The 26,291-nt window shown below is 42.5% G+C and overlaps 1 protein-coding gene across 6 annotated transcripts in view; it reads left to right on the top strand.

Annotated features, from left to right (window-relative positions):
* Window positions 1–280: 280 nt before the first annotated feature.
* LOC142933260 (SERTA domain-containing protein 2-like) overlaps window positions 281–26,291 on the top strand; it is a 38,746-nt gene continuing 12,735 nt past the window's right edge. The window contains exons 1-3 of one of the 6 annotated variants that reach the window (XM_076077412.1): window positions 281–375; window positions 479–507; window positions 14,422–21,863. In XM_076077412.1, coding sequence (XP_075933527.1) covers window positions 21,721–21,863 — 143 coding nt within the window. In that variant the 5' untranslated portion in view covers window positions 281–375; window positions 479–507; window positions 14,422–21,720. The other 5 variants (XM_076077415.1, XM_076077416.1, XM_076077413.1 and 2 more) reach the window with 5 other exon arrangements.

Genomic DNA, 26,291 nt, shown 5'->3' with positions numbered 1-26,291 from the left:
TTTAATGTGCTTTGTTTAGAATTGTCAAAATGCCGGTTGTAAAAGTTAAATTAACCCCCCTCTGCTTGAACCCTGCATATTAAGCTAGTCTAAAATTTAGCTTATTGAAATTATCTAAACTACTCGGAAGCTGAGGTAAACTGTCGTTTATAATTGTATTATAATTGTATTATAATTGCTCTACAGTGAGCCGAACGTTTGTGAGGCAGTGACCGCCTACGGACGGAGGAGCGTGTTTGCATTTGCTATCTGCCTCACGGTACGTAAACGCAGCACCAGACGGGGCTGTTCTGACATGACTTCGCATTGGCCGCGATCTGTGACATTGGAGGCGTTGGACGGAGCCTCTGCGTGGTCCATCAGTTGTTTTTATAGGTAAAAAAAATAGAAAACAGACACCTCGACCTGTGAGTGAGCTTTCTGCCGTCACAAAACATCTCGCCCGGCAATTTCTTTCAAATCTATTTTTCTACTTTAGCACCGTGCTGGACGTATCTGCCATAGAGGGTGAGTGTCTCCAAACTGCATCTTGAACTCTGGTGTTGGTGTCTGCGGCTCTGGTTTGTGACTGCAAGTTACGTTACCCTGTACCTCTCTCTCTGTGCGTGGACTTGTACATGCCTCCTTAATATTTAAGCGCCTGAAACATTTTAAGAAAGTAGTTCCTCGTATAAAAACGTGTAATTCCCGTTACGCGTCAGTGTATCGCGCTTGCACAGGGTACCGCCAAACTGCGCTGGAAAAATGTATGTTTCTTATTGCTTAAAGCAAGTACGCGACAGAACAATGCGTCAGATATAGTCCACATATTCAACCGAAGCTGCTCTTTAAATCGGCATACACGTGACTCACCGAATATTACTTATTATCATGAAATTTTGGAAATTGTGCCCCTTTCACCGACATTCCTCCTCTATTGATACAGTGGGACTGCTCGTAACGAGCCGGGTGAATCCATTCTAAAAGTTTAAACTACATGAAAATGTCTTATGTTCGGTACATGATTTGCACGCCAAATTTCGCAAGGTTGTAAAGATTAACATATTTGCCCATAAGATCTATAACTTGCCAGATGTATGTGAAAATATAACCTGTCAGGGTTTGGATGAACACCAATGTGTACTCGTCGCTCAGAGGCAAGCAGCGAGCATTTGCCGTTTGTTGTGCTGCTGCCTGCGTTATATAACCAAGTTGTCATTAAGCTCCCACACGCACACACGCACGCACGCACGCGCGCACACACACTCGCACGCACACACAACCACGACCACTGACTGGTCTGCTGCTGCGCTGCTCCAGTGTAGTACAGCATTCCCTACTTGGGCCTGATCCACAGTGAGTGTAAGAAGGCTGTGGTTGTGTGTGTGTGTGTGTGTGTGTGTGTGTGTGTGTGTGTCAAGTTGAAACTGAAAGGAAAAAAAGGATTGTAGGATGAATTTATTTCAAATTGTTATGATTATTATTAGGCTATTATTTTTTTCGTTAGTTTTCTCATGTGCCGCTTAGACACTCCCTTTTGCACGTGCACCCAAAAAGTTTCTACTGTGGTTTAATAGTGTAGTCATTCTTGAGGACAAGGCCCATATATCTATATTTCTATTTTATCACATTTGTTTGTTGTTGCTGATATCATCCCATCAAGGCTATAATGTTGCCATGGAGATTCACTCGGTGTACATTTTACACACTTAGCACAGTACTGTCGCCTACTGCAGTACAATATTTTCACGGTACTTTTATGTAAGTATTTCCCTTTTTATGCCACTTTTAAAATAACCATCCACAATAAAAGCAGAGATTAAAGAAAAGTCGCAAAAATTTAATTCAATGTTTGTGGAGCAGAACGTTGTATTTGCTTCTTGCCTACGGCCTCCAAGGGAGGAAATCCAGCTCCACCTCGAGACCAGCTGCTACAGTAAAATGCTGCACGCGCCTCAGTGCATCATTATTAGCAATATTCATAACCTCATATATAATAACCTATCAGTAACTGGAGCCATTTTCCAGCTAAATTATGTCAATGTTTTTACTTGTAGTGGAGGATTTTTATATTGTGTTATTGGTACTATTACTCAAGTACCTCTGAATACTTACTTCTGCATTCATGATGACTTTAAAGAGTACTATATGGTCACTTTTTCTACTCTTATTGTAGTACTACAGGACTGTCTGTACCTTTTTACAGATATTTCTACAGCATCCATATAACATGTATACTCTCTGTATGGGTACTGTGTCTGTCAGTCAGCCTGTCTGGCCTGTGTTGGACTGGCGTGGATGAATCGGCTGCCATCAAATGGCCACGGGAGTACCGCAATTTTGTCGCCGGGATTACACAAAAGCAACCGGGCTTCTAATTTAGCAGCTAATCCAGATTAAGGTGCCGTGGTTCATCTGAGTTCCCAGCCTGGGACTTCGAAGCTGGCAGACAGAGTCATCCGCCGTCCAGCGTTCACAGTCTCATGTCTGGACACAGAAGGGTGATACATTCAGGACCCCGAGCTAAGGTCAGGTATGAACAGAGTAAACTTGATGCCATGTCCACATCATTTTATAAACTCCCAGTAGAAACCAGTTCACCTGCTGTCTGTTGAGGGTACTCTGATGTTACGATTTCTAGATAGAAGTCTTGCGGCTTTTATCAAATCTCAGTCGGTGCTTCAAGAGAAGCACGGGCGAGTTTGTTCTCCCCCAACCAAATGAACTGAACTCGATGCTCTGGAGCTCGAATAAACCGCCCCCTACAAATGAGCTGTGACTGCAGGTTGAAATCTGAACAAAAAGGTCTTAATAAGCGCCCGACCGTCTCACAGGGTGCACCCATGTGGTGGCAGGAGGCGGCCTAAAGCCGGTGGGAAGAAGTCGCTTGAAGCCGCAAACATGTCAGCCATGTTGTCTGCTCAAAATGTCCTGGAACAGGTCGCTGAACTCAATCGTTCTCCCCCACTTTTAACTGGCTCTGAATGGCCTCCAAACAATACCCGCTGCATTCTGAACAAATCATTAAATCATCTCCTGTGGTAATAATGGTTAAGTTAACTAACATAAGAAGAACAGATCGGGGTTTGAAACCACTAACTGCTGGTTAGCGCTTCTGTTTTTTCTCACCTTCTCCTAGAAATGCATTTTGCATCCAGTATGGAGAATCTGACAGAGAGACTGAAAGAGAGACAGAGAGAGAGTCAGCTCTGTGAACTATAAATAGATAGTGGGAGAGCGGTGGTGGTGATAGCATCATCATCATCATCACCACACAATAATCCCTCTCCCCTGCACTAGCCCCAGCAGTGAACAGGTATAAGCAGGGTTATCTGGTGAACTCGAGCCCCTGACCCTCCACTCAGGTTCTCTGTGTGTAAATGCTGTATTAAGCTTGTTAATGTGGACCCTCTGGGTAAAGAAGAATGCTTCACTCCGGCCTGAACAGTCTAAGTTCAGAATAATCCTTTTAAATTTGTCGTGTATAAGGGGAGGGCTTCCCAGTCCATCAGACAGCAGGCGGAGGTGAAGATCATGTTCCTGCAATGTTGTGGGCTTTAACTGCCATTTGTTGAATGTCATGCCGGACCCTCGCTGTGGCTCCCATCAGCTATCACTCTGCATTTAAAAAATATTGACTACTATCAGTTCCAGTCCCCAGACATATTGCTCTTGACTTGGAAAAATGTGTGTTGCCCATAATTTCTAATTGTATTATTACCATAGGCTGTACATAAGAAGTGGACGTAATCATAGTGACATCACCCATTGGTTTGTGGACTGCTAATTAGAAGCCTCAAGTTTGTCGATTTCGCCATCTTGGATTACGGCCATCGCCATGTTGTTTTTTAATGAGCTAATGAACGGAACCGTTACCATATTTGGAATGTGGAGGAGTGATGTAGCGACACCGTACGACTCTGGTAGAGGCAGCAACCTGTTAATCACAGTAAGCCCGCCCTAAAGCATGGCCTGCTTTGTGGTCTGTTTGACTCTAAATGGACCATAATTTACTAAATGAACATCGTGCTGTATTGAAGAAGACTTGAAACTAGATACTGAGAGCATAAACTCATGAGGTAATAAATCAAGAAAGAAGTAGAGTCATTTTCTCATAGACTTCTATACAATTAGACTTCTTTTTGCAACGAAAAGGAGGAGTCTCCCCCCGTTGGTCAGTAGACAGAATGCATGTTTAAAGACTCCACATTGGTTTCACTCGTCAGAACCGGAGGTTTATGCCTGAGTATTATGAATGGAAAGGGGTCGTTGAAGATGCTCTTGGAAAGCTTGCTATTGCAGTGTTGTTGTGGAATTGACCATTCGCTAACCTTACTGTTACTACGCCTGTCGAGCTTACGGTTCTCTTACAGCACATCAATCTCTATGAACGGGTATCTGCAAATATATGAACATAAGAGGAAGTCTTGGGCCGGATATTCGCTGAAACCCCAGAAATATTAACCGTTGGCCCCAGATGCTAAATTTGCAGTCAGACCGATAGACAGTCGATTTTAGATGCTGGAGGTAGCTGATTAAACCAAGATGTTTCCAGCTTACTTGCCTTAGAACCAAAATCTTGTGAAAGGGTTCATTTTTCTTGCTGGCTACATTCATGATATTGTGCCAAAAGACTGGGGCTAAAACTAACAGTTTACATTTTTGCGCTTGTGTTTTTGGTTTTGGAAAGCCCCAAAAAAGACAAAAGCCTCTACATTCCCATGCACGTCCCTTCAATGCGTGGACAAGCGATCTAAAGCTTGACAGGCCTAGTTCCTATAGTTACGGTTGTGAAGCTAGGATTATACATTCCCCGTTCATGAGGAAACATTCAGTTTTCAGTTTTATTTTCTTTGGAAAAACTAAAGCTTGTGCACGTCTTCATCCCATCCAAAAACATCAGCGGGAACATAACAGACAAAATTGACCAAATACAAGTTGTGTCAACTCTTTCATCAAAATGCAGTGTGTTCGCTCCCATGTGTAGTGCGTGTTTGCCATTTTTTTTGACTAATGAAGTCATAAGTCAGCAATGGGTGTGAGAGGTTGTCATGACAACGAAGTGTGCAATTCATATTTCGGAAGGATTCACAGCAGCATTTTCACCTCAGTCAGCAGTGCTTATTTAATGGGGGACGGAGGTGCAAACATGTGTGTGTGGGAATGTGTGTGTGGGATTGTGTGTGTGGGAATGTGTGTATGGGATTGTGTGTGTGGGAATGTGTGTGTGCGTGTGTGTGGCGGCTCTGTATTCTCAGTGCCTTTACTTTCAGCAAAGTGTTCACCATCAGCCCATCCCTTCAGGCACTGACCTCCTTTTCATTACCCACAACGCGGCACCTTTTCTTCTTTCCTTCTCTTTCTCTCTAGTGATGATGTGTGTGTGTGTTTGCTTAAAAGATCAACAGTGAGGCATCATGAGAGCGGAAAGGGACTACAAGACATTTTCACATAATGTTTAGATATTTGATATTTGATTATTTTTTACTATAAATACAGACAGTAGTTAGAATACTTGAAATTAGGCATGGAAGTTGATTTTTGACCTCGGAACAAAAAAGTCGAACTGAAGGTCCACATATTTGCTTTTTCTTTAGCTTTCAATCATGTCACATGGTCTTCATCATTAGATGGAGTTTATTCGGATGTTATGTCTGTGTTGGTTTAAAAGTTACAGTGATAAGGTTTAAAGCGCTGAAGAAAGCTAGGAAGAGGACCTTGATTTTAATTATAAAACACCTGTAACACCGTTGATTACAGCCCAAGCTGGTCAGTTTAATTGCTATCTTTTTCATTTTCTTTAGATTTTCTGTTTGAATTATCAAAATTATTATTTGCATATATTTTCCCAACAAGCAACAGTGTTGTAGGTGCTTTAAAATGTAAAATGATGTCATTGGAGGGAACCTTTTAGCTCCTATAGGCCTCACAATATAATCATGATTCATTACAGTATACATGTTGTTTTACATGGTACTTACAGTATCATGTAGTAGTACCTAATGACTGTGGAAGTGCAGCAGAACTGAGACATCCTGAGGAGACAAGACTAAGTATAGATCTGAAGCACGTAGTACATGCAGAACACACACACACACATGTGGAAGAGCAGCGTTTGCACAGAAGCCCTCTTAACAGATAGATAGATAGATAGATAGATAGATAGATAGATAGAGATATAGATAGAGATATAGATAGATATTGTGTGCCCATGAGACCAGGTGGTTGAAAGCTTTGGAAGAGATAGTGGCCCTTAAATGAAATTTTTTCAAGTTTTTTTTTTTTTTATGATCTATGAAGCTTACTATTGAACACATAGAACTACACGCTAAACATCTAGTTTGTGGGTATTTAAATATTCAGATTTGAACACAGTCTTTTAGTGGTGCTTGTTGAGAAGAGCACACCCTCCCAGCACGTCATACATAAATTAAGCCACACACGGCGGCAATGTTGAGTTGTGTGGATGTTATCATGTTACCTCCCTCAGCACAGTGACTCACATCTCCAATACCTGTATTATGGTAGTCCAAGTTACATCATGTCCTCTGTAGGAATAACCCCCCCCCCCCCCCCCCCCCCCCCCACACACACACACACACACACACTATTCTTCCCCTCCGTCAATGTGACATGCTGTTCAAACGTCATGTCTGTCTGTAATGACTCGCCGAACAAACGCAGTTCAACATTATACATTAATGCTGCGTGAATACCAGTTTCAGTTTCATTTTAAGTACGAGGATTTGTCTTTTTTGGATCTATTTAATGCCACACACGCTAACCCAAAGGATGTGAACAAATATATACAAGTACTGGTCATTAAAAGCAGTATACAAAAAGCTTATTAAAAGTATTGATGGCTTCACATTGTCAAATTTGACCCATAAATCTGATCAATTTATCTGATTTCAAAGAACAAGAATGAAGCGGTGTAGTTCCACAGGTCAACGTACTGCAGCCTACAGGATCAGCCTATATTTTAGCAGTTTGAATGCATTGCAATATTGCTGCTGATCCGGGAAGTGGACTGAAATGAGTTGCCTACATGACTCATTAAGACTGAAAGTCATAGTAGCAGTTCAATGAGGTTATACTTGAGGGAGCGCTTACACCAGCCTTGAACTAGTCTGGTTGAACCGAACCCTGGAGCCTTTTTTAATTTGGGTTGACTGCTGTACTAGTTGTCTATTCTCAAATTTGCTACCACTGAATTTGATGAATTTACAGTTCATCAGACCACAAATGAGACAATAATAAGCTAGCACACCCGCCCCCTCACTCCAAGCCACTATAGGTTCGACTAATTCGCCGGTCGGAGAGCGGTCGGCAGCTCCGGTATTCTCCGAGCGGTGGGGAGTGACAGACCCAGCTGCTGCTGCCGCTGGCCACCAGCCCGCTGTTCGGGTAACTTTCTGCAACCAGTATAATGTAAAAACATGGTGGAATCAGCAAGTTGCTAGCAAACTAGCCAGCCACTAAATGAGTCAAATGTAACAACTTTGCTTCTTTCACACAGTCTTGTCACAGCGTAGGGCAGCACATCGTGAAAGCATGGTGGAATTAGCAAGCAAGCTAACTAGCTAACTAGCCAGACACTAAATGAGTCAAATTTAAACAACTTTGCTTCATCCGTACACTCTTTTTACAGCAAACAAAGCACATCATACTCGTGGAGGCAACAGTCGAGTCGTACAAAGACCCAACTTTATCACCAATAATCAAACGACATTTCCACCGTCTGGACTGTCTGAGTTTTAGCCCTTGTGAATGCAAACCGGACCAGTTGGACAATCGCTCCTCGCATTGGTTCGATTCAGGAGCCGGACCTTATGGTGTGAACCCGCACTTGGAGGCAGTGATGTTTTCAGCTAAATTATATGTACTTTTTTAACAACGTAGCATTATGTCTGTCGGGTTGTTACTCATTCTTACTAAGATATTACCTGAATTGTTTACTGAGATATTGAAAGTGTATTGCTTGCTTGAATATGTATACTTGCATGTAAAAGTGAGCACAAATTCAATGTCCAGGCCTCCCACTAGCCTGTACAGTAATTCCCACAGTACAGTATATTGCATTAGGGGCTGTCCAGCCATGGCAAATCTTCACTGAGTGAGGAAGTGTTAACAGGCCAGCCCTGATATTGGGATATTTGGCTTGCAGCTGCCGTATGATTATGGCCTAATGATTATATACTTTGTTTCACAGTGCTGTGTCAGCTTGGCAGCCATTCAAGTGGCTGATATCTGTGTCAATGGTACAGAGTAGCATTTGGTGAGATTGTTGTTTGGGTCTCCGGCTGAATAATGGTGTGGGTAACACCATAATTTGGGCTTTGCGTGGAAGCGAGTCGTGTGCTTATGGGGCGACAAAATGCACGCGCCGGTCCATGTCGCGCACAGCAGGTCATGCGTGCACATGGTTACTATAGAGCTCCATTGGAAAGGTCGTAATGCACGGGATTTCTGATATGTGGGGAACTGGTTTCACTTTGTCTTGTGTTGCATTGCACCCTTATGAGGGCAAAGGTAGACTGTGCACTGCAGGGGCCCTCAACCCCTGAGGGTCGGTGTCCCCCGAGAGGTCTCAAGAACAATCGGAGGGGTCACAATTAACAAGATAGGAAAGAATTGAAAAAACACACAACCTCTAAACGGAATTTGTTTTAGTTTTTTGTCAGGATTTCCTTCCATCTGTGCTTTTTTTCTGGTGAAATGGTGGAGAGTTTACCTCTTTAGGCTTCTAAATTCATGTAAATTATTTAAACTCAAAGGGGATAATCGCTCATTCGGCATTGCTTAGCGATAAAGGATCACAAGTCAAAAAGGTTATGAACCAGTGGTGTATTTGCGGTCTATTGTCTACCATACTGACATTTAAGTACTGTCGATTTTGACTTTAATTTAATGATGTTAAACTATGTGTATAGTCTATTTGAATCCTGTTTAATCACTCCTGGAGGATAAAAGTATATACATTTATCAAAATTTGCAGATTGTGCTGCACATGCTGCAAATATAAATATAAATAAGTACAAATGACTCTGCAGTAGTCACAAGTATTTATCAGCTTCAGCTCCGATTGGCGGTGATAGAAGCCCTCTGAGGCAAATGTGTGACGTTTTATCATACGAAACATACAATTAATATGCTCTCCTCAAAGCCACCAGACTCCAATCAGACAACAGTAATTTTACCACGCTGATCGTTGAAACACACTTTCAAACTCGACAAAAGAAAACTCATCCAAACCGTCTTTGTTGGTCCTTCCACTGTTACAACAATCCTCTACTGTGGTTTAAGAGTTTGAAACTGAAAGAGTAACATATATTTTTAAAATAATATATTTTTAGAAATAATAACAAAAAGAAGCACCATTTATGGTTGATGGTTGATTTTTAATGCATATCTTGAAAATCAATACAAATTTGATCCCAAAAAAAAAAGGAAGCACCATGACATTTTCACTGTTTACGAACCCTTCTTCCGGTGCCGACCATGACGTCGAAACCGAACACACCAAGAAAAAAAAAAACGAAAGGCCAGTGCAACATACTCACTATGAGAAAAAAGAGTCTATCGCCTATTTTTAGCAGGTTTTCCTGTTTAAAAAACCTGTATGAACTTGCTAATTTGGTGGAAAAAGGGTTTTAGATACACTGAGTGTGTGTTTGCGCGTGTGTGTGTGTGTGTGTGTGTGTGTGTGTGTGTGTGTGTGTGTGTGTGTGTGTGTGTGTGTGTGTGTGTGTGTGTGTGTGTGTGTGTGTGTGTGTGTGTGTGTGTGTGTGTGTGTGTGCGCGCGCGTAGCTGAGGCCAGTTCTCATCGCTGGCTTGTTCTGTAGCGGATTTTTCTGCTCAATAATTGATGTGGAGGACACCAAACACATCGCTCTGCCATATAAGGACCGCGTGTGTGTGTGTTTGTGTGTGTGTGTGGTTGTATTGTGTTTCTCTGTGTTTACTGGGTCTGGTGCTTGCACAGTTTGCAGAGCCAGACTGGGCTGCCTCTGAGGGATTTGGTGTAAGACGGTTGTAGACGAGACTGGGACACACTGTTTCAGACTGTCTCGGTTTAGCCTTGAACCAAACCAAACTGGACCACTCTGGACAAGCCCGAGCTCAGGCGGACCGGACTTATGCGGACTGGAAGCAGATGGATGTTTTTAGTGGCGTGCTTAGAAAGGATGGGACCAGATGAGTCTGGACTGGTTTCAGTTCAGATCACGTTTCCTAGATTTTTCCATCCTATTCTTTGTTGTGTTCCTAGAGCCGGCAGAAGCATTCTCAGGTTTTCCACCATGTGTTATTTCCAGAAAATCTCACTTCTCTCTCTAGTTGTCTCTAGTCGCTAGTCTCTAGCTGAAAGAGCTGGGAAGCAAAGCATTTTTTTCTTCCAGGTTTGGTTTGGCTCACAATCACCGTGCCGAAGGAGAAAATTTAACTAAATATTTAGTAGTCTGGCTTATTTATTTTTTTGCCCTCCAGTCATTGACCTGCTCCAACTGCTTTCCCTCTGATTTTTACAAAGACACATTTTATTTCCTTGCACAATAGCTGCTCCATTTTTGTCCTGTCTCAAATCATCAGGACCTCTGTGTTTGTTTGGGTGTTCATGCATCGGACATTACAGCTGCAAATGAAAAAATGGAAACACGAAATACAGAATCTTGTAGCAGCAGCGACCTGTCAATCACAGTAAGCCCGCCCTAAAGCATACCCTGCTTTATGATCTATTTGACATTATATGGACCATAATCTACTAAATGGACATCATGCTGTATTGAAGAAGACTTGAAACTAGAGATTGAGACCATAAACTCATGTTTACAATGTTTACTGAGGTAATAAATCAAGAGAGAAGTCGAGTCATTTTCTCATAGACTTCTATACAACCAGACTTCTTTTTGCAACCGGAGGAGTCGCCCCCTGCTGGACAGTAGAGAGAATACAAATTTAAAGACACTTCCGCATTGGCTTCACTCATCAGAACCGGAGGTTTCCGCCTGATCGAAGCCAGTGAAAGTGATAAAGGAACCAGTTCCTCCTCTCACGCCACAACCGATATGATTCGGCAAGCTGAATCCGGTCAAGTGTCATAAGGGATTTCTGGTCCAATCTCACCTATTAACGAGGTGCATGGAAATCAGATCTCAAAAACTCCACAGTCAACACTTGTAGCGGCAAACTTGTTGCCTTACCACGAGATTCGCTGTCTTGAATGAAAAATACGTCACCCTAGTGATTTGTGTGGATCTCAAGAGGTGAGAAGTGCCTGGGTAGAGACATTGCACTTCAGGTAGTTAACCTTAAGATTGGTTGATGTGTAAAGAATGTCCCGCCTGACTAACATCTGGCGATTGCCAATATATTTGTGCAGGCACGTGTGCGGCACACCGAGTACATCGGCAGTTTGCCGATACCCGATATATTCGTCCAATTGCCCAACCCTAGTTAACATTCGTAACAGACCTCTTGCCTGTGACGTCAGAGTGAGGGCGGGTCCAGAGAATTCGGCAGAACCACATTTTTTGAAATCCAAGCTGACACAAACGAGATTGAGCAGATAAAAAGCTGTTTTTACACACAATTTCACAGAACAAACTGTATTACCATCATACAAGAATCTATGTGATTATGTCTGCAGGGAGAACCCCCCCCCCCCCCATGTAGTTCTTCTTCTACTGCTGAAGCTGGACGTGCTGCATTGCAAAGCGAAAGTTCAGCCCCATTTTCTGTTTACTGTCACCTCTTCCATCCCACTGGAGTTTGCAGTCTGGAGCTTTATTGTGAGGCCGACGTAATTCCGCTCATGGCCTTCTAAAGTGTGCACACGGCCCGGACCCTCGGCCCACTCGGGGCCTCCAGATTCACTAAGTAGCAATTAGTTTGTGAAAAACAGCAGATTTGTTTGTTAATATTGTATGCTCATTATAGACCATAATAACTACTATAACGTTATCCCTCTGACGCTGGTTTAAAATCTTTATTATTTCAGTTTATATTTTCGATGTGTTGTATAGACAATAGGGCCTCTGCCGTTTTGCCCCAGTGCAGCCTATTGTGTTAATCCAGCTCTGGTCATTTACCAATTAACAACTAAGCCACTGAGATTTCTGGTCATTTCCCTGGATTCTGAAAATGTATTTTGACAGACTATACTGTGTCGGTTGCCTCGTACCCACTTTCAGCTGAGGTCTGTCAAAAGCGTTCTTCAAAACTTTGGAAAAACGCGACAGAAGAAGCAGGTCTTGGGGAAATAAATAGTTACAGCAGTCAGAGGACTTTTATCACAAAATGACCATCACGTACTGATGATATATAACACAGGTTATTTAAGTTGCACAAACAACCATGCATATTTCCTGAGGTTTGCTACAGGCTAGTTAACAATATTTAAAATAACAATGGAAGCTCTGTTTCGGTGCTCAGTTTTTACTTACATGTATGTGCACCCTGAACATAAAACGGTGCACTTACTCTCCGCTTTGTGTCGACTTCTTTTCTGGACCAACACATGTTTTCCCCAAATATACAGTATATACATATATATATATATATATATATTATTTGTTGTGTGTGTGAGAGGAGTGTGGACAAAGGACTGGGTGTCTGGAGAGAGGGTGCTGGGAGGGGAGAAGGGCGCGATGGGTGGGAGTCTGCAGGGGACGGCTGGCTGGCTATGTTTATGGATGTGAGTTTCGGGGGGGCAAAGGTGGGGGTACGTGTGTGTGTGTGTGTATGCGCGTGCATTCATCTACATATCTGTCTGCATATGTCTAAGAGCATGCATCTACTCATCTGCCGGCAAACCCGTCTGTGTGTGCGCATTGCCTGCCTCATCGTAGCCGTGTGTGTGTGTGTGTGTGTGTGTGTGTGTGTGTGTGTGTGTGTGTGTGTGTGTGTGTGTGTGTGTGTGTGTGTGTGTGTTCCTTTGTTTTGCTCTGGGTTGCCGGGTGATGGGACCAGCTGGGAGGGCTGAAGCCATTCACTTCCCTTCTGCTACCCTGAAGGCAGCCAGCAGGGGGGGGGGGGAGAAATGAGAGGAGAAAAGCAAGGCAGAGCTGTTTAAACCTCATTGCAAAGAGACAGAGGGAGGGATCAACAGCAATCGGATGGAACAGAGAGAGAGAGCGTGAGGGCGAAGGCAGAGGGGTGAGGAAGTTTTGAACGCAGCTCAGAGTGAAGGAAGAGACTCGTGAAGGAAAGTGAGGGGGGGGGGGGGGGGGGGGGGGGGCTGAACGAATGTCGGGCTGAATCGTGATAGAGCAGCGGAGCTGACTCAGCCAGTCTGGTCTGGCGTAGGAGGACGCCAGCAGGGGGGGGAGAAGTAATAGATTACCGTGCATGTAATTGGATTACTGTAATCAGATTACTATCAATATTATAGAACTAAAAAAACAACTTTCATTCAGAGATGTTTAGTGGCAATGTTTCGGTACCTAGACCTTTGTCAGGTTACTTTACAAGACAGTAGTAGAACATGTCTTAATTAGGTTGGTGGAGCCCCATGGACCAATCAGGTCACACTGCAGAATGGCATAACTCAATCAGATCAAGGAATCATAATGGTAGTATCATGGCACCAAAGGCCCATAATGCGAGCATGAAAACATTTCTCATACGGAAATAGTTTGTTGAAAATAGATCAAAATGCACGTTGAAGAAAAGATTCCATACCGAGATGAATTTATTTTAATGTGCGATTCAAAATTGGGTGGAGCTTGACAAAAATGTCTTCTAGAGCCTGAAGAAATGGGATGAGAGAAAAGCTATTTGAAAAGGCTATCAAGAAGTTCATAGAGACGAAATCCGTCATAAAAAGATCATATAATAAAATGCAAACGTAACTTGCGTACTCCAGTAACAGTACTTTCGTAGTTATTTTAACCCAAAGGACGATCTTTTCCTAAACCTTACTAAGTATTTCACGATCCTTTCCGAAAGCTAACCAAGTAGTGTTGTTGCCTGAACCTAACTGAGTTTCCTGTGAAGATGAAAGTTTACTTTGAAAAGACCGTATCCAATCTTTGTGTGGATGAAAGGCCAAAGGAGTTAAAACTGTTTTTTTGAATGTCATCTTTAGTGTGGACGTCCTTACATGGTGATGTCTCAGATAAGAGATGATGTCAGATATGAAATCTTATTGAAATCAGGGCCCGGTGTGTTATGGTCCAATGTGGTTTCTGTTTGGGGGAAGTGAAAGGGATCTTCCAATCCATTATGTTTTGGGGTTGTTGGTCCGTCCGTCTGTCGGTCCGTCCGTCCGTCCGTCCCTCCCTTTCTCGTGAACCATATAGCTGAGGAACCCCTCGAGTATATTTCTTCAAATTTGGCATGAACTGATTAGAATTTGGCGGTCAAAGGTCACTGTGACCTCGCAAAACACGTTTCTGGCCATAACTCAACAATTCATATACTAATTATGACAATTTCACACAGTTGTCGAATCGGATAAAATGATGAAGAGATGAAATTTTGGACGGACATGGACATAAGCTGCAACTCGACTGGTTGGTGGAGGCATACAACCGTGAGGCGGTAATTCAAGTTTCAATCTATCAGACAGTTTTCTTTGCTTTTGCATTTCATTTCCTACTTTTTGCACATTGTTCTGACTTTATTCCTGATAAAATAATATAATAAGAAAAACAGAAGGGAGAGAAGGCTTCGTAAAAGAAAAAAACGTAGAAAAGAAAGATGGATAACCAGATGAACTGTAGTCGCTGGCTGCTGGTCTCTGAAGCTGAACCGCTGTGGCTGCTTCCTTGTGCCGTGACTTGTGAGTCGGCTTGCTTTCTCTCGAAGATTAATGACCTTCCTGTTTTTCAGCTCCGGTATCTCCCTCCACAGAGTTTTCACCGCAGTTTGACTTGAAGTGCACTTTGCAAAAAAAAAAAAAAAAAAAAAGGTGCAGAATGTTTTGTTAGAAGCAAGACAGTGACGGCATGCGGGAGGAGACAAATGCACACATACACACATGTTACGAGTACTCCAACTACTATTACTCTTTCCATCGCTATGACTGTCACCTTTACGGCTAAAGACACCACTACCGTCACTTCCAGTATTATTACCACCACCACTTCCTCCACTCCAGCTAACTTGTGACCCAAACTGCAGGAAAAAAAAGTTAAATGGTGGGAACTGAATTCTCAGCCATCAATGTGTTTTTGTTGAGTTTTTTTTCCCCCAGTGGACAGAGGTATCAGTGTCCCATCTACTGCTGGACTATTGGTGAGTTGTCCTGCTGGAATGTGTCATGCTCACCAGTTTGCTGTGGATGGGTTCACACACACACACACACACACACACACACACACACACACACACACACACACACACACACACATTAAAGAGTACAAGTTTTCACACAGCCTCGAACCAAAAGCCATGAAAACAGTACTCTACTGTATGTCGAAAGGTGGTTATCACAGTTGCTCATACTTTCTTCATGACTGGCTTAACTGATTTGCAACATCATGTATTCAACTTTAAAACTTTTTTTTTCGGCGGCTGCTTTCAAAACAAATCATCTATTGTGATTTGGATGCATTGCCTCTTGCTTGTTTTTGACATTTTACACTGATTGGTCTGTCGAACAACATTCCAGTAAAGTCCGCAAATAGAAAGAAGTTATGAAACAAGGAAAACAGCCAAACGGACATAGAGAGAGAGAGAGAGAGAGAGAGAGAGAGAGAGAGAGAGAGAGAGAGAGAGAGAGAGAGAGAGAGAGAGAGAGAGAGAGAGAGAGAGAGAGAGAGAGAGAGAGAGAGAAACAACCTCTTTCCTGTAAGTCACCTGACACTCGCGGTGTCACAGTCATGAGTAAACACACCTCCCTCCTGCTCTCTCTCTCTCTCTCTCTGTCTTTCTGTCTGGGTCGCCCATGTTCTTAGTCCAGGCACAAGCCCTCTTCCTGCAGTGATGAAATGTTTTGTTTGGAGTGCCTTAGCTAGTCTCTATTTATAGACCTATCTCCCTAAATTCTTTAGGTTATGCAATTGGAGGAGGAAAATAATGATTTTGTTTATACAGTGGTTGTGTTATTTCTAAGTTTTGTTTTTTGTCGACAAAACCCCAAGACCAAACCAACAATGTGGAATTCTAACTTTCCTACCTTGACGCTGACTCTCAGCCCCAAGTAGATTGGTTCCAAGGAAGACTACGATTTTTTTAAATTGCTCAAAAATATTTTTCGAATGGCTAAATAATTTCCTAAAATGGCTGGGCACTGCCTTTTTTTTAACAAATGGTATTACAACAGAAGAAAATTGTAAATGTCTTGGGAACTATTTTCAGGTGTGGATTGATACAACCGTCTGAGCATAGGGCTAGAAACATAGAAGTAGAATATTAGAAGGGACATTTAACTGTTTTCCACGGATATTTAACTCGTACAAAGAAAATAGCAATTGCTGTTTGTTGGTATGGTGACAACACACATCAGTGGCGCTGTAAAAGAAGAGGGCGGACTCAGCTCCAGAGACGGATGGTTGGCTATTTAGCTTAGCTAGGTAGCTTGTCCTCCGGAGCGGCAGGGAGTGAGGCGAAGGGACCGTTAGACCCCAAAGGCACCCGCCCGCTGTTTGGCTTTTTTTCTGTAACTAGGGTAGCATTAAAGCATGGCAGAAGTAAGCTAGCTAGCTAACAACCTAGCCAGCTGTCCACCATGCTTTAATACTACACTGGTTACAGAAAATTAGCCAAACAAAGAGGGCAGTCATCTGGCAATAGCAGTGAGCTTTCCTACGCTGTGACCAGAGTGTGTGGATGAAGCATTAAGTTGTTATATTTTTGGTTTAGTTTACACGGAAGTTAGCCTGCTACAACAGTCGCAATGGACACAGCAAATATGGCCGCCACTCTGACTTCCTGCTACGTTGATTTTAATGGGGATATCCGTTCTAGTCCTACTCTATTTCTATGGCTAGAACATGTACAAATGGCTTTGGGTTTTGCTGGCACAGTACACAGTAGAACCAAAACGTAGCAAAATCTACATGACCTTTTGAGGATACAGTATAAAAGGAAGAAAATTTAACTGCCGTAGATGTGCTGCAATGAGCTTCGTGTCTGCATTCACAGCAACCTGAGATGTGTCGATTTAATGACACTGCATGCCAAATGGGGAAGCTGTGAAATCGTGAGGTTAACTATGAGATACGCTCCGTTATCCAACCACAGCTGAGCATGAACTCGGACACCATTGCACAACTTTCCCAAGCATATACTGTTGCACGCAAAGGTTTATTAAGGGCAGTGAATGAAAGTGATGTTGAGTAGCTGGTCCAACTAGCTTTAATTAAAGCAAGTGCGACATTGTTTGGAGTCACGAACGATCCATTTCGTAATGAGCCTGTGAAGCAGCGGTGGTTGCTGATAAATTTCTGAGACCAGTTATCTCATGATGAATTATCTCATGTCCTTTAAGTAAACTGCTTACTTGAGATCACAACTTAATTGACCGTTGTTTTTTCAAATTTCAAATTGTTATCCCAAAGATAATTGGAATAAATGATAGATCATGATGTACAAGCTACTTATCGATAAATCCTGATCATCTTAAGACAACAATTTTATAATATGTGGACACAACTCCCATCACTTCGGTGTGTTTTCCGTGACAAAATGTGACACACACTCATCAGGGATTCCTCCTGGTTAATTAAAAGACCTTGCGTATGACGCCTTGTTGCCAGTCAGTCGTGTAGAATGAAAATGACCAGACAGCAAGTTGTGTAGTGCAAACAGTGCAGCAATCTGACGACTTGGAAAGTATTGTGAACTTGGCCTAACTTGTTCCGTTGGTCTGAAATGAACCCTGGTACAGTGTGTTTGGGCTGGTGTGAAAGCTGTCAATCGAAACACCAATGAGGACCAAATAAGGTCCGCCTCCAAATGGACTCCAGTGCGGTTCGTAAAATGTGTTATGAACCATGATTTCCAAAGCTAAACTACTCGCAGTTTATTAAGTCTGCTACAAAGTGACTTAGTGATCCCACAGTTTGCCTCATGATCACTCCCATACGACATACATTCGGTAAAGCAGCTGTTGAGTGTCACAGTAATATGAGTGTAAATGCTTAGATCCCCATCATCACAAGAAACCACTAGTAAAAGTACAGAGTCAAGGCAACACGACTACATTTTGGGAGAATATTCGACTAACATGGCAGCACCACAGGAAGCCAACTTACTTTGGTCACTTCTACTTCCCCTTTTGAAGTACATGGGTCAAGGCACTTAACAAGATTGAAGTCTCAACGTAATGAGAATAAAGGAAGATGGTTGTGAGGGGGCAGATGAACGGAGAGATTCCACTTTGCTTTGTGTTTATATCAATTCAAGTTGTATTGTACAACATTGGGGCACTAATCATGAATATATCATGCAGTGTCAAGGATAAACCACCCTGTGTGCGTAGAGGGTGTAGAGGGGGGAATGGCACACAATGACTGATAAAAAGAGACTGGCAGAGAGACAAAGAGAGATAATAGGAGGAGGTGGAGACAAAGAGAGAGGGAAAGAGAATGAGAAAGAAAGCAGATGGGTGTTTTTGGTGTGGAGCCCTTCCCCTCCCTCCTTTCCTCCCTGTCTCCCCCTCTCCCTCTGTGTTGCCACGCCCATGTCTAATAGTATTTATAATATTCTCTGGTCCTCTTCACACACCCTCTCCCAATCTGCCGGCGCTCATGGATGTTTCCACTAGGTTTTGCAAAAACAAAAATGTTAAGCCAAATATCAAAAGTTTGTGTATTGTGTGTACATTGTATATAGTACTCACTCAAAATTTTTAAATTATATATCATCAAAGGGGAAATTGCACCGCCTGTGCACTTCACTTTTGCATATTTAGTTTCCAAATTTGACTCAAAATAAAAAGAATGAAAATTTTCTTTGACACTCTTCTCCAAACAAATCTAGAAGAAAGTTGCGAATGTTTTTGGCATTAGATTGAGGCCTTGTGTCACGCATTCAAAAATGAACGTGGTTAATGCTTTAAGAGGATTGATTAGTTTTTGGCAACAAAATTAGACTAAAATCGAACAACGTAATGTGACAACGTAACTTAACAAGGTAACTTATCAAGGTAACTATGTAACCTAACTACATGACGTAACAACCGCAACAACCTTTCAAGCATAGAATAATAACGATGTCCTGAGCAAATTTTCTTATGCAACAAGCGTTACAGCGTGACAACAGGCATAAAGACATCGTTTACTTTTGGTTTTACATAGGACACCAACAGCGGTCAACTGAGTGAAAGTCCTGTGTATTTTATGACCCATCCACCAACTAACTTTCAATATCGGTCGTTTGATAACGGCTACTAAGTCACTTGTTTTCCGCGACGCTCGTTGATCAAGTCCTTTGACCGAATGCAAACATGTCGACATTCAACATATGAATGGTTTCCAGGAATGTAAAATGCCAACATTTCTTTTCTGGACGACTGGACTGGACATTCACTTAATCCAGTGCTCTGGAGGACGTTTTTAAGAAGAATGTTACACTACGGCTTGGGTTAGGCATGTAGTTCTGATGGTTAGAGTTATGGAATGGGAAATAAATTACCTTAATGACGCGATGTCCCTATTTTATAAAAATGTGTCTTTTTTTGTCAACCCTGTCTCCTACAAAATTACGTTCCCATACAACCAAACTGACTCAATTACGTTACGAGGGAAACGTATTTTCGAAACGTATTTACGACCGAACGGTCGTAGTTATAAACCGTTTCAAACCCGTAAAGAAAAAACAAAACACAAAACATAACAAAACTACTTTTTTAAAGATTTAGGCAACACAACTTAGTTAGGTTTAGTAAAAAACATAATATTTTGCTTAAAATGACTACAGAATTGAAACAAAACAAAAATGCAACAAAAGTACTTGGTTAGGATTCTGCAACAATACTACTATTTGGGTAGCACTACTCCTGGGTGCAAAGCCCTATGTTTTCTGACCCATCCACCACCTCGACCTCCTCTCGACGCAGAATTCCGCGGACTCATTTGAAACTTATTAAATACGTCAAAAGCAAGCATAAGCCACATCAAAATACTTTACCTGGAAACGTAATTCACAGTGCAGTTTCGTCGTATGGGAGCGTCACTTTTAGGAGACTTAGGCTACATCCACACTACTCCGTTTTTAAACAAAAACTATCTCCGTCCACACAGCATTTCAGCATCGTTTTCGAAATTATCTCCGTCCAGACTACAACGCCTGAAAACTAATATCACGTGACTCTTCATGTACACTGGGCATGCGCGTGGGTGTCGATGTAAACAGGAAGTAGATTGGTTGCTTAGTTAAAAGAAATACGAGTAATAAAGTAGTCTTTAATAATGAAGGGTCGTGTTTGATACTTAAGATCTTCTCTAAAATCTTCCTCTATGAACTCAAACAAACACAGTTCGTGGAAAGTTTTAGAAGTTTTATTTTATTTAGTTACAACGCTGCAGGTCTTGCTCTATATCTCTCTCACATATCAAATTTACTTTAAAATCAACACTTACTCATAAAGGTTTACTAGATTATGGGTCCATAAATGTGGTCAACACACGTCTCTCACTCTTTTCCTCCCAGTTTCGTTGTTGTCTGTTCTCACTCGTAGCTCTGCTGGTGGCTTAACTATCTGTCCTACTGAATAGCATTTACTGCTTTTGTTCCTTTACATTTTATCTGCGGACTTCACAATAGATGTGCAAAACAAAATAAGCATTAATAAAAAAAGGAAAGTCCTCCGTTTTGTGTCCATCACCCTCCCTAAAGCTGCTAACCGTGACTTCAGACGTCCGCTCCGTAGGTCTGATAACGCCGCTGGTCACGCCGCTCGCTAATCGCTCCAATAACAGCTGCTTCCTCCGTAATAATGCAGACTTTAACTGAACAACAGCTGCTAGTAAAGACAACAAGGTCAGCAACGCCTGTAATCAGTTGTCCATGTTAAATTAACCTGGTAGTCGATCGGTAATCAATGTTGTTGTTTGTGAGCTTCCGGGTAAGGGTCACGTGATAGGAGTGGGAAGAATCAGGGAAGGACACGTCATGACTGCTAAGAACCAATCAAGTAGCGAACGCGGGTGTGGGCGTCATCGTTTCTAAATGTATCCGTTTTCGACCGTCCACACGAAAACGCAACCCGAAGTTTTCAAACTTATCCGTCTTCGGTGCTTGAAAACTCCGGCGTAGTGTGGACGCTCAGTGTAAACGTAGCAAAACATATGCGTTTTCAAATGGAAACGGAGTAGTGTGGACATGGCCTTAGGTTTATGTAGACGCTACTTCAAACCCATGTTGTGAGAAACCAGTGGTGACTTTGTTTACATAATACAGCAGTAGTAGTAGCAGTATTAGCAACAGTAATGATAAGCAGTACCTGTAATTGTTTAAGTAGTAGTAGAAGTGTTCGTAGTAGGTGTCTTTACTGTCGTAGTAATACAAGTTGTTATGGTGGTGGTCGGTATTGCAGTAACAGAAACAGTAGTTGTAAAAGTAATAGTAATGGATTACTAAGCTACTGCAAGCTACTAGCCAAGTGCTATTGCATGTATTAATTCCTTCATAGAGTCAATAACAGGCTAATAGTAGTGTGTAGTAATTCCTTTATTACTAAGACAGAGGACTCATCGATCACATAACTGATGGATAACGCGCAGGCTATGAATCAATCATTCCAGCTGTGTGTGTGTCACCGTGTCAATTTATAGACCCTGATGATGTAAAAAAATGCCTGCGTGCTGTCACAGTGAGTATAAATGGAACATGACGGTCGGCGAACTAATTCCGGTGACTGCCGTAATCCTGCGCGTTACCACCCAAAGGTGCAACACAGCGATGGGTGGAAGCGACGATGTAGCTGGGCCGGAGCGGTGAGTGGGACCAGTGAACTCACCATGAGTAAGGTTCACACTGATAGTGACACATAACATGTAGCATGACGTGTTCTCTGTGATATTATTCGGATGACGTAAGCCTTTCATTATGGTTTCAATGCTTAAACTGTTAAACCTTTTGAACTGTGCTTTTTAGCAATTCTCTTTCTGATAGTCACTGAATTAAAATCAGCACCTCAGAAAAAATGAAATACATGGAAGAAAACTGCAGAAAAAGAGAGAAGAATAGGGATGAAGCAACAGCAGAAAGGCAGGGGAGACAAGGAACGGGCAGATTTTGCACAGAGAGGGAAATAAAAGAAGAGCGAGGGAGAAATAAATACAGATAGATGGAGAGAGGGAGGGAGGGATGTGGTGGGTGCAGCTCTCCAGTTGGTGTTGCTATGGCCCTGCCCTCCCTGCTCACTGAGCCATTTCCTGTTTTTGACCTGAAATCTTTATTTAGAGCCATCCCTCCTCGCTGCTCAGCATTCATGAGTCAACTCGGGAGTCCAGAGAGATGAACGCAGGACTTAAATCAGATCTCCATTCACCACAAAAGCTCAGCGTGCGCGCACGCACTGAGCTAACCCGCCCGTTAGCTGTACTCCAGCTGAGGTTTCATTCAGGCTTTTTGCATGATGCAGATATATTGAGCATAACAGAATATCCCCGTCTTTTATTATTAGTACAGCAATTTCCACAAGCATTTCTGTATGCACCGATTAGACTGAGTCAGTTTATCCTTTTATTAAAAAGAAATCTCCTACATGTCATGCAGTCCACTGATGGACGTGTTTATGTGTTGCGACCTTCAGCCAATGATGACTAACGGCACATCATAACGGTCGCACCAGTATTGGTTGGTTTGATATCTTAAGTCGCTCCTCATTTTTTGTGAGTTTTCCTACGAAAACCAGCAACATGTGTCAATTTCCGCTCGTTAAATGTATACAGTCTTTGCAAAATAATCTTCCGTCTTCGCAGGAAACAACTTAAGTTTGGTTCTAGCAACAAAACTACTTGGTTAGGTTTAAGAAAATATAGAGAAATACTAAGTTAGGTTTAGGCAACAAGACCACTTATTTAGGTTTAGGCAACAACACCACTTAGTTAGGTTTAGGCAACGAAACTTCTTAGTTAGGTTTAGGCAATGCAACTACTTGGTTAGGTCTAGGCAACAAGACCACTTAGTTAGGTTTAGGCAACAAAGTTAGGTTTAGGCAACAAAACTACTTGGTTAGGTTTAAGAAAATATAGAGAAATACTAACTTAGGTTTAGGCAACAAAACCACTTATTTAGGTTTAGGCAACACAACCACTTAGTTAGGTTTAGGCAACAAGACCACTTGGTTAGGTTTAGGCAACAAAACTACTTATTTAGGTTTAGGCAATGCAACTACTTGGTTAGGTTGAGGAAAAGATTGTTATTTGGGTTAAAATAACCATGTAAGTGTCGTAACTATATTACGTAAGCTACGTGACAAATAAATCAACGTTGACTTCTCGTTTCACTCGGGCAACTCTGGCTGAAATGTCACTGTTTGTTGGACACATCAACCCGCCCTGAGTGGGCTTTTGCAGTCTATATACTTGTTCGTCCATGATTACGTGGATAACATACAAGATCATTTCGTTGGATATCTAGGAATAACGGCACAATATTTTTCGTAGGTATAGCTACGAATGCTGGATGAGACCAGCCAGACTTTTGTTGTGCCATTTCCTGGTTTGACCGCGTCGTTACAGTGGAGAGTGACAGACCTAAATGCTGTTTACCACACTGACAACTGGAGAAACTGAATGATTCTGTGCCAACAGTCCAGTCCTGTAAACACTGGACTCCAGTAAGTGTAAATACTTGTGACATCAGGTTGATCAAAACATGTCCTGAGAACAGGTCTGGCAAAATATGGGGACTCGTATTGTGATTGTGACCGTATCAGTGCACAACTGGGTTGAGTGTGCAGCAGGGGGCAGCAGGGACACAAATGGTCCACGATGCCCATTTTCTGCCCTGCTCCACCATGTTTTTTGTCCGTCTGGAGCAGACTCTGCTGGGTTTTGTTTGAGTTTACCGGACATCTCCCTGCCATCTGCTGCTGGGGCAGGACGGGCATCTCTCACCGGCCAAACGGCACCATTGGTCCAGTGCTCATCTCAGTGACCACTCATCCATTCTTGTGTCAATAAAAGAATAAATTAATGGATCCAAGTTCTCAGTCCAAGTCAAACCACAGCAGATACTAATAAAAAATCTCTGATAACATACTAGAAAATTAAAAACATAGTATTATGACAGTAATGGTAGGGCATGTATCCAGCGTTTCAAAAGGTGTTACGACGTAATTACATATTTTATACTGAGAGAAAGCGATAAAACGTTATATAGCATACTGCGCACGCGCGCGCGCGCGTGTGTGTGTGTGTGTGTGTGCATGTGTGGGCGGAGCAAAGTTGAGGACGCCACTTATCGGGGCAGCTGCTCGGTTTCAGCTTCTCCTGCTGCCTTCACGTGCTCCTCGTAAACTTACCCGCCCTAACAACATGGACCCTGTCATGGCAGTTATCATGCCGCTCTGACATTAAGAGTGACCTCGGGAGTATGGTTGATGTTTTTAGTAAAGTACATGTGTATCTATACATTTATTAATTCTAGGCTAAATGCTCTCTGTTGATGTCCGTATTTATCTGAATTAAATATGTTCAAATATGACGGAGAACAACTTAGGGAGGCAGCTGCACAAGCGATTATACCATCTTAAAGTGTATCCCTTACTGAAAATGTATATTTTATTATTTTTTAATTAACAGTTACATGATAGTGAAATTCATCCAACTGACCTCTAGTTGCCACATCGCTTTGCCTTCTGTCCTTTAAATATCACATTTATGTTCACTAAAAGTCATATTTTATATCTGCAAAGCATCGAACACCGGTTTCCCCTGTGTTTAACTTTGTGTCTCGTGTGTCGCTCTGATTAACTAATGCCTCGTTATGCTTCAAATAACACCTTTTGCGGCACATAAACGCACGTGCAGTTTACATTGCGAGTGTGTCCGACGGCTCGTGAAGGCAGCAAGCGCTCCCGTGAGCGGAGGCAGTCTTCTCCTCCTATCAGCGCCATTGTGTGACAGAGTCTCGGGGAGCGAGGACGGCTTGTTCCTCGGTAGCCGACGGGACCGTTTAAATACCCTCCATGTTTCTCTTTCGAACTCCGGCGGACCTGGACGCGGTAAGACACCGTTTCTATTTCCTTAATAGAGCGAAATAAAACACGCCGAGGAAGTACATTACGGAGCGGCGGTGTTCTTAGGAATAATAGACCACGGTGGAGGTGTATCAGTGCTGTGGGTGACGGGGTCTGGGTGAAAAAAGTTTTCGTTTTAAATTGATAATAACCGGTAATACGTGACCCTCTTGTGTCTTTCTGTCGAGAACTCATTCCCGTTAACAAAGCTGAGGAAGCGGCCGTCACTTTCCAGTTTATCATAACGGAAAAAAAGTCTGCTAAACTAAACTTTTTTTTTTTTTTTTTTTGCGTAAAATACATTGAGTGTTTCCCCAAATAGCCATTAGCACATACGCTAACGCTAGTTAAGCTAATAATTCCACACAAGCTGGGCTATTCTATATTTTTTTCTTTAGGTAATTACCAAATTATATAAAAATGACCTACATTTGTATCAATGGTCCTATATGTTAAACGGCATGAATTGAAAACGTATTTTGGCCAGTTATAACGGCTTGTTAAACAACGACTTGTGGTCAACGCTTTTGTCAACAACAGCCTTTAAAGAAGATGGACTTCGTCATTACACAGAGGCCACTACCGAGCACACTCACGGTACAGCCTTCCTCGTGAAGCATGTTCTTGTACACCTGTGAGCCTGCCGTGACGTAGGGAGCTGTGCTTTAAGCAGTGGAAGGCGAAGTGACTCAAGGTTTCTAGTGTTGGGGACTGTCTTCAGTCGGTGCAGCTGTTGCTTTGAGTGGATGGGCCTCTTGTGCACCGCCCCCCGCTGTGACCCACAGAGCTGCCCACATAGTCACCTCAGAGGTTCTTACTTTGTCTAGACTCACATCGGAGCTGAACCTGGGTAGCCAGATGTGATGCAGAGTTGCACAGCTGCCTCTGCCTATACTGTAGATGAGCAGATAACCCCGGTGGGGAGAGGAGAGCCTAGTTTTTGCTGAGTGCGGTACCCTCTCAGGAAGTCCACAGACTCCAGTTAGTGTCCAATGTATATTTAAAAAAACAACTGTTTCATTTACAGGAATATTCCCAGTAAGAGAGCATAACACAACACTTTACTTCTTAAACAACATAGGGGGAAAATAGTGGGCCTTAAGTTTTAAGATGCACTCCCTGATTTAGTTTTTTAGCACCCTTACAAATCCCTTGCACTTCCTCCCAGCCTGTT

Source organism: Anarhichas minor, unplaced genomic scaffold (assembly GCF_050575085.1).
Source record: "Anarhichas minor isolate MPS153535 unplaced genomic scaffold, ASM5057508v1 ptg000058l, whole genome shotgun sequence".
Classification (NCBI taxonomy): Eukaryota; Metazoa; Chordata; class Actinopteri; order Perciformes; family Anarhichadidae; genus Anarhichas; species Anarhichas minor.
This window is presented reverse-complemented; position numbering and strand designations above follow the sequence as displayed.